Source organism: Lissotriton vulgaris, chromosome 7 (assembly GCF_964263255.1).
Source record: "Lissotriton vulgaris chromosome 7, aLisVul1.2, whole genome shotgun sequence".
Lineage (NCBI taxonomy): Eukaryota > Metazoa > Chordata > Amphibia > Caudata > Salamandridae > Lissotriton > Lissotriton vulgaris.
The window spans coordinates 1,728,634,187-1,728,642,604 of NC_141695.1; the positions used below are offsets into that span (position 1 = coordinate 1,728,634,187).

The 8,418-nt window shown below is 42.8% G+C and overlaps 1 protein-coding gene across 1 annotated transcript in view; it reads left to right on the top strand.

Annotated features, from left to right (window-relative positions):
• The window catches only part of LOC147706472 (solute carrier family 2, facilitated glucose transporter member 1-like), a 110,133-nt gene extending 106,898 nt beyond the window's left edge, over window positions 1-3,235 (top strand). Inside the window, exon 11 of the mRNA XM_086929086.1 lies at window positions 1,990-3,235. Coding sequence (XP_086785212.1) covers window positions 1,990-2,148 — 159 coding nt within the window. The 3' untranslated portion in view covers window positions 2,149-3,235. The remainder of the gene's footprint in view (window positions 1-1,989) is intronic.
• Window positions 3,236-8,418: the final 5,183 nt, after the last annotated feature.

The following is an 8,418-nucleotide window of genomic DNA, read 5'->3' on the forward strand; positions in this document are numbered from 1 at the left end:
GATTTTTTTTTTCTTGTTCAGAGTACACAGAGTGACATGCTTTTGTGTTGTGGGAGTCATTTTTGGAGGTGGATGATTTTTGCTTGATACTTATATGATGTGTTTTCTCAGCAGTTGCTTAGTGGTGGTATGATCAGCTTCGATGAGAGAAAGTCTTATGAATGTGTGTCAGGATTTAAGGGCTAACAAATAGAAGATTAAGTTAGAGCCTGATTTACAATTGAGCAGTACATCGGAAGAAACAGCACACATTGATCATTATGTTATCACATTCTGGATCACTTGTTATTACATCAGTTTTCTGCATATTTGCACACTCATTTCAGTAATAACTTTTAAAACGTTTTCTGAATTTATGAGCACACTCTTTGCAACCAGCCTTTTGCTCCTGGTACAGGTTATGGTTATTCCACATAATATGATTTTTCATTAATGATATTTCCCAGGTAATGTGATATTTCATTTGTTCGTAATACTACTATTCTTATTTAGAACTGTCAGAATTTGTTCAATGGGACGTAATCGAATTACATCACATTTAGCAGATTTCCATAGGAGTGTAAAAGAGGCTCTTAGTATTGAAATATCTAGAGCTCTTTACTGTAGGATCAATAGTTCTACTGAAGGGCGCATTTAGTTTATGAGAAGCCCGCCACTAACTCCTACTCCAAAATTTCTTCTTAGTAATACACAGTCACTGACACAACTTTCCCCATTCCCTGGAAGTTTCCACCGTGGTAGTGGAAAGCTCCCTGTGACAATGCATGTAATGCAATACTTTCTTTTATTTAGTATTATATTATTGTAGTGGGGGTGATTATAGAATGTGGACCTAGCCACAGGGTAGAAGAGCTCTTTGCGCAGAGAATAGATTTGTGATGAAGTGTGTACGTTACGTAAGCAATGATGAACGTTTATAGGCGCAAGTAAGTATATGTAAACAAAGGGCCCAATTCACAAAGGCAATCTGGGACAAAAGTCAAACTTTACGACTTTTGGTATTCACAGAAGACATTTACGAGTCTTATCTTTACGTCCGCAGTCAGGCTTAATTCTCCAGCTCAAGCCGTCCTAAATGGCTCGGGCCGGATGAAGTGTAGTCAATGGGCCCAAATGCACTTTTTACAAAAAGGAACATTAGGAAAGTGAGATAAATGGTAGAGGAAGTCATGAAAATGTGTTTGGGCAGGGAAAAAGGTGTGGCCAGACACTGCATCACATCCTAGAAAACTTTTCTCCTTTGCATCATGGTACACAATTTGCGCTCTCCTGAGTGTTGACTGTAGTGTTACATCAAACTTTTTATCGAACATTCCTAATGTTCCTTTTTATAAAAATTACTTTCTGGTGTATTTATTACACTTCATTCGGCCGGAGCTGGAGAGTAAGGCTTGAACCGGAAAGTACAGTTTGAGCCGGAGATTCTGGCCTGACTGCGGATGTAAAGTTGTGACTCGTAAATGACATCTGTCAATGCCAAAAGTTGTAAAGTTAGCCTTTTGTCTCAGATTGCCTGTGTGAATCGGGTCCATTATATTTTAAATAGTTAAGTGCAGGTAGGGGTAAATAGGGAAGATATTTTTATGAGGGTGTGTGCTAAGGATTCTTTCTAAGAGAGTTTGTCTATGTCAGGGGTTCTTTGTATTAGGGTAACCGTGGCACTGTGTGTGTTTGTGGTGTTTGTTTTTGTGTGTGAGTGTGTGTTGGAGAGTTTTTTCTAAGAGGGATAGGTCTGATCCTGGGGTTCTTTATAAAAGAGTGTTTTGCTAGGGGATTTGTCTGTCATGGGTTATTTACAAGAAGGTGTGTTTGTCTGGGGTTCCTTGCACCAAGGTGTTTTGGTGTCCATGGTTCTTTATACCAGAGTGGTCTGTTTCTGTGTTTCTTTGTAAGGGTGTGTGTCTAAATCAGGGGTTTTCTATATCATGTTTAAAAAAAAGAACTGTAATTATTAATACCACTTTCTCTCCATCTGACTTCCTCTTTTAGCATATCATCGGCCCCTATGTCTTCCTCTGCTTTGCCATTATCCTACTGGGGTCGTTCGTCTATACCTTTTTCCGTGTTCCAGAGACGCGTGGGCGCACCTTCGAGGAGATTGCTGCAGACTTCCGCCAAGCCGACTCCATCCTTATGAGTAAACTGTAATGAAAGTGAAGGGGGCACTTTCTAAATCCACAGTCTTCTCTCTGAGTGACACTGCAACCTTCTTCCCTACTGGAATGTTGTGCACCTCGAACATTCCCATCTTCTCGCCTTGAAGGGTAAAGGTGGGGAAACTTTTTCAGTGAATCATGCAACCTGATAAAGTGTCATAGCTTTCTAGAGGGAAATAATCACGTACCACTTACATTTGATCAAAATGTGTTCCTCTCTATCCAAAGGTGAACGTAACCGACTGACTATCAAGAAGTTTTGGAACTCAATTGGCTGGAAAGGGAAGATTTATCAATATATATTCTTAGTATGGTTCAGGAATCAATTCAAGTGGTACTCGTACCTTTTTTTCTCTCAAATCTAGAGATGTGCCTTGGTGGAGGGATTTACAAAATCTCAGAAGTTTTTTTTCTCCTTAATATTTCTTATTGGATTAGCGACATGAAAGAGCGATACAGATCCCTGAGTTATCAGGGGCACAGCCCTTGTCCAAAGGCTACTGTGGAGCTCACTGGTGCAGCTTCAGGAACTACCTGCTTGGCTCCATGTCCCAGCATGTTTTCCAAAACTTCGATAATCCCGGCTACGCTGGCCTCTGCCCATCCAGGAATCTTGATCAAAGCGTTAACCTTTGTGTTGGGGTTCTTCCTTCTTCAAAATTAGGCCACCTTCAGAATTTCACCCTGTCCCTTTATTTCCAAATGCAAAGTCTTTACCCACAGAGAATCATGGTAACGTTCAAAGTTTGATCCCCAAGCCACTGACAGTCTGAAAATGTGAACAAATTGAGAAAAAAATTTAGCACTTCATGCGATGTCTGGAGTCCCATCACAGCCTATATGCTCGACAGCTGAAGCACCGCTTCCATCCTATCCATGAAACAAGGGTGTGTGCTGTTCTGATGACAAAAGACATTTTTTTGTCCCAAATGAATGTTGAAGGATTGAACAGTTTATCCCCATTGAAACTTTTGGCTCAAACTCCCTTGCACTACCCTTATTTTTATAATGAATGTCCAATAACGTCAGTACTGCAAAACATTTTTCACTTGAAATGCTCAATAAATGAATATACAAGCAGTGTGAGCTTGTGCTTCAGCTGTCTACTGTTGTTTGTCTCTCCATAGAACTTGTCCTCTGTGCTTCTGGTATACAAGCCACCAACAGTTAAGAACAGATGAGAGGGAGATTTAGAAAAATAAATTAGGAGATTTCATGTCATCATTAATTTAATAGAAATTGAGAAGGTTTTAAGCAGGAGAAACTTAAAGCTATGTTTTGCTTTAACAATTTGGGAGCCTTCTGCCTAACTTGTGTTGTTATTTATACTCCAGATTCATAGTTTCTTGTTGACTCCATGCTGTGTCGACGTATGCAGCCAGTTCTGTCTTTTTCAGCCCATGCAATGGAATGCATTGACCTATAATGTTATAAATCATACCACATGTCCCAGATTGCAACCTGCATTTGGTTTGAAGGTCTTGAAAGCCTGAAGGTGTGACACGTGACATAGGGCCATTTGGCAACTAAGCAGAGCTAGATCCTTTTCTTAGGATTTGCTGGGCTATATACCATCAGAGTGATGGTTTGCTGTTCCACCTACAAATTATGAGGTGAGGCAACAGTAACATGAGCCACACAGACACCGTTTTAATGCTGCATTTTTACTTTCTAACACCATGCACACTTGGATACTAGGGTGTGCTGCTCAGAGGAAAAAGTAAATATTTTCCAATAACATGAGATTACATAACACCAGCTCTCAATTGACTAGGAGAATGAAGCTCCCCTTCATCTGAGACAATTCACAGCACCAAGCAGCTGGCCTCCCTATAGTATCTGGTAATGTATGACTGCTCAAGGATAGAAAGGTCACCAAAGTGACCTGAAAGATTGCATCACTGTCAAGTGATAGCACTCTGATATGCAACTTCCACTCTTCTCACTGTCACTGTGTTCTTTTGCAAAAACAACAGTTGGACAGAATGCAGAACAATGTCATACATTCACCCCAGTATAGCGATCTAGGCCTAAATCCATCGTTTTTTTGCACTCCACACCACCCCATTCAGACATGGCCATATGCAAATCAGCCTTGACCCTGTGCCTCATGGGAACAGTCCAGCCCGAACTGCCAAGCCATATCTTTCCTGGACCGGAATCAAGCATCCTAGGACCAGTTTCTGGCTATCAGTCGTCATCAGCTAGGATAGCTTGACTCCAGTGGTGTGGAGAGCACTGTGTACTTTTGACATTTATGCTTTTCAGTGTGAGTTGAAGAGGCCAAAATGCCTCTATTTTGTGCAATATTATCAATAGAAAAACAAAACATAGTTATTCATAAAAGCAGCCACAGTATCTGAAGAGGCATTGGAGCTCATCCATCTAGCTGTGCCCCTTTGCTAGCTGCCAATCAGCATGGTTGTTGGGCCCGTCCCCTTTAGGGTGGTCTTCCTCAAAAATTTGCCATACTCCTCAATATTTTTCAGATCTCATTTTTGTTGACCTTAGAACTCTGTGCACTATATGTACCCTCGGCTTGTAGATGAAATGCTACTACTGGGCCTGCAGCACTAATTGTGTCACCTACTTAAGTAGCCCCTTAAACATGTCTCAGGCCTGCCATTGCAGCCTGAGTGTGCAGTTTTAAACTACCATTTCGACCTGGCCAAATACACCTTTTGCCAGGCCCTACCCTTCCTTTTTAATATATATATATATATATATATATATATATAACCACGAGTGTGGACCGTAAACAGCATATAGGGCAGTGTGCAATGTATGTAAAATGTCGGACATGCACCTTTAAGTTTTACGTGTACTGATAGTAGAAAACTCTTAAATTTGTTTTTCACTATTGCAAGGCCTGCGTCTCCCATAGGATAACATTGGAGTTACCATATTACATTTAATAGGGGTGTTTTCCATATGACAGCAGGTAAACAGTTCCTGTTTGATGTCTTTGGAATTGTAACAAAAAAGCCTCTTTTATGATACAGTCAGATTTTGAGCTAGAGTTTTGAAAATACCACTTTTTAAAAAGTTGTGGGCAGATTTATAAGCCCCTTACGCCACTTTTGCGTCCCTTTTAACATGGGAAAAGTGACGCAAAAGTGGCGCAAGGGGCTTGAAAAATCATGGGGGTTGAATTACTTGGTAAATGCTTTCACAATATTAGGAGGGCAACCTAATTTCCTTGTTCACTTTGAACTTTCCAATTCGAATTGCATGTATTGTTTTCAATTACTTTCCATGTCTCGTTTTTCAATTAATTTCCAGACGTTGGTGTATTTTTCCATACATTTCTTTTTATTAAGTATCCAATTCCATCACATTTCAAACAGACACAGCCAACACGTTTCATCCCTTATAGGGACTTTATCAGGACCTAAACAAAAATGTTTTTAAAAACATGTAATCAATACTTTTCACTTATTAAAAATCAACAACTCTGGTTCTTATTTTCACATAAAATTTTCTTTTTTTGTGCTGACTGACTTGGACCTCTTGTTCCTAGACTTTATAGATCTTTCCACTGTTTTTGCACTACGATGAACTATTAAGTTTTGATTACTTTAATACAGAAGTGACTTACCTAGACCAGAACCTGACAATATTTTATTTAGTGCAAACAAAAAGAAAAGACTCCTTGAGGAAGCCCTAAACTTACAGGCCACAGGGGGTGAAACATGTGCTGGCTGTGCCTCACAAAAGTATTTTCCTTACCATCCATGGCCCTGAATAAAGTCTGAGAATTGAAAAGTTTCTGTCCATATTTCTGATTGTCTAAAACTAGCAGTGGATGCATTACACACAGTCGCTGCCGGCATAAATCGTGGGTGGGTGTGGGTGCGGGTGCACGCGGGGGTGGTAAAATATTAACTTTTTTTAACGTTCCTGTCCGCCGGCTGGGTCCCGCGTTTTCACGGCTACTGCTTCTGTTCTCCTGCCACCGGCAGGAACAGAAAGCAGGCAGCCTCCCTTCACTCCCCTAAGCCAAACACAACGCTGCAATGGTGGCGTTGTGATTTGCCAGGCGCCAATGGGGAGGCCATTTTCTCCATGCAGGCCACATTGCAGCCTGCATGGAGAAAGGGCAGAGTGCGCATGACTGGTTTAGGGAGCCACAGAGGGCTGACCAAACCAGTCATGCTCACTCAGGAGTGGGCACACCACTCCTCTCCTGCCCAGCCCAGCTCGAAGAGCAGCCCCGCCCACCAGCATCCAAACACTTCTGCTTTCTCGCAGTGCGAGCAGCAGAAACATAAAATGGTAATTTTACCATTTCATGTTTCTGCTTCGTGCACTGCGAGAAAGCAGTGGGCAAGGCTCCTCCGCTCTAGTGGAGGAGCCGCCCATAATTACATGAACTATCCTGCATCATTATGAATACCCGTCTTGTCCTGATAGACTCATCTGCAACTGAACTAATGGATATGGGGTTTCCCATTTCCAAGGACAAGTTCCATCAGAATCATCCTCATTAGCACCCAGGTTGGATAAAAATATTAGGCAGACTGTTCACCATGGTGCCCATCACCTGGCTGGCTGTAAAGAATATAAAAGTGTAGTCTTGCCCTTAGCCAGAGCCTGCTCCATGACCAGCCCTGAGCTGTGCAGGGCTCCAAGGAAGATGAAGGGCAAGATGGGCAGCAAGTAGAAGCCCATCTGGATGAGGTGAACCAAGAGAACCCTACGAGCTTGCAGGCTGGAGGGAAAGATGATGCTTGAGAGCAGACCTTGCCATAGAACTAGCGCATAGAAGAGACTGATGGCTGCCAAGCGGGGCAGAAAGATAGCAAGGTTCGTGGTGAACCTGGAGTAAGCCAATAATGTGCTGGTGTCCATACTGTCCATGTGGCAGAAAATAGAGCTTCGTCTGACGCTTCCCCTAGAAGATTTGCTGGAGAGCCAAGACCACTGGAGCATCAGAGGGTGCAGAAAGAACAGGAGCAGGGCCTTGTGGACATTCTCCTCGGAGAAGACCGACTCCTAGCTAAGGGGCCTGGATATGGCTAAGTAGTGGTCCAGGCACACAGCATTTAAGGCAACCAACAGCACGGGCTGGAACACAGTGGTCTTGGCAAGCAGAAGCAAGTTGCGGAGCAGAAAGACACTGAAGTATACAACATGACTCAGAGTGGTGCAAGCTAGAAGCAGAAATCGGACTTTTCTGGACAACTGGTGGTGCTGCCAAAGGAGGGAAAGTCAGCCTGCACCAGTCAGAAGGCAGATGGCCAAGCTGGGAGCCAGCACAGCAACAGCCAGGGTGCTGTCAATCTAGCTAATTTCCTCTTGGATGGCAGCTTCAGGCACAGAGGTCCTGTTGACGGTGTCCAACTTAAGAAGCTGTGGCGATGTCATGACCACCCTGGAGACGAAGAGAAGGGAAAAGAAACCACACAGGTATCAGGAGGCAATTAAGTTACTTAGGAATTGAGAGAATATTAAATTATCATCATTACTGGCCAGGAGGTTAGGAGAGAAAAGGTCATCATCTGGCCACAAACCATGGGGGATGTCAGAGCACCAATTAAAGACTGAATCAAGAGAAGAAGCACTGAACTGGTGAACACTTTCCTCCTGACCGCCACCAGCTTCACTGATAACACCCAGATCACCTTAATACTCAACTCTTACAGGTCAAAACTTAAAGATTCAATGAATGCCATTCTAACAATGATTGTTAACGAATTACAAAAAACTCAGCTCTTCAAAAACAGAAGTACTCACCTGTGGGTCGTGGAAAAACTATAACTGCACATCTAGTTGACCCCTTGGAGTTGGGGCAGCCTCCTGCTACTTTGATTGAAGTGTAGAACCTTGGAGTAATCATAGACTGTTGCAGGGGTAGGGAATTCATATCTCCCGACGCCCGAGACATCTAGATTTTTTACAAGGGCAAGAGGTTTTAATTTCTGTTTTGTCGACGGACAAGTAGAAAGTCCGAAAGTAATCCGATACACGGCTACTGAACATCCAGTTAATAAGTAGCTCGGAGTTTATTGGCACTGAAAGGACGAATGCAAAAGCTAGGGGCTGCACTTTCACTTTCCCCAGAGCAGAAGAACATGATGGAGCGAAGCTCAAAGTTGCAACTACCTCCGACCCCAGCATGTACATCCACAGCACTATCAGGCTCTTGTGTGGCTTGTGGGCCCCCTCCTGGTCCTTCCATTTACTTTGAACATGAGGCAAACATCGAGCTTCTGCATCTCCAGAACACCCGCAGCACTGTCATGTAAGAGACTGCCTTTAC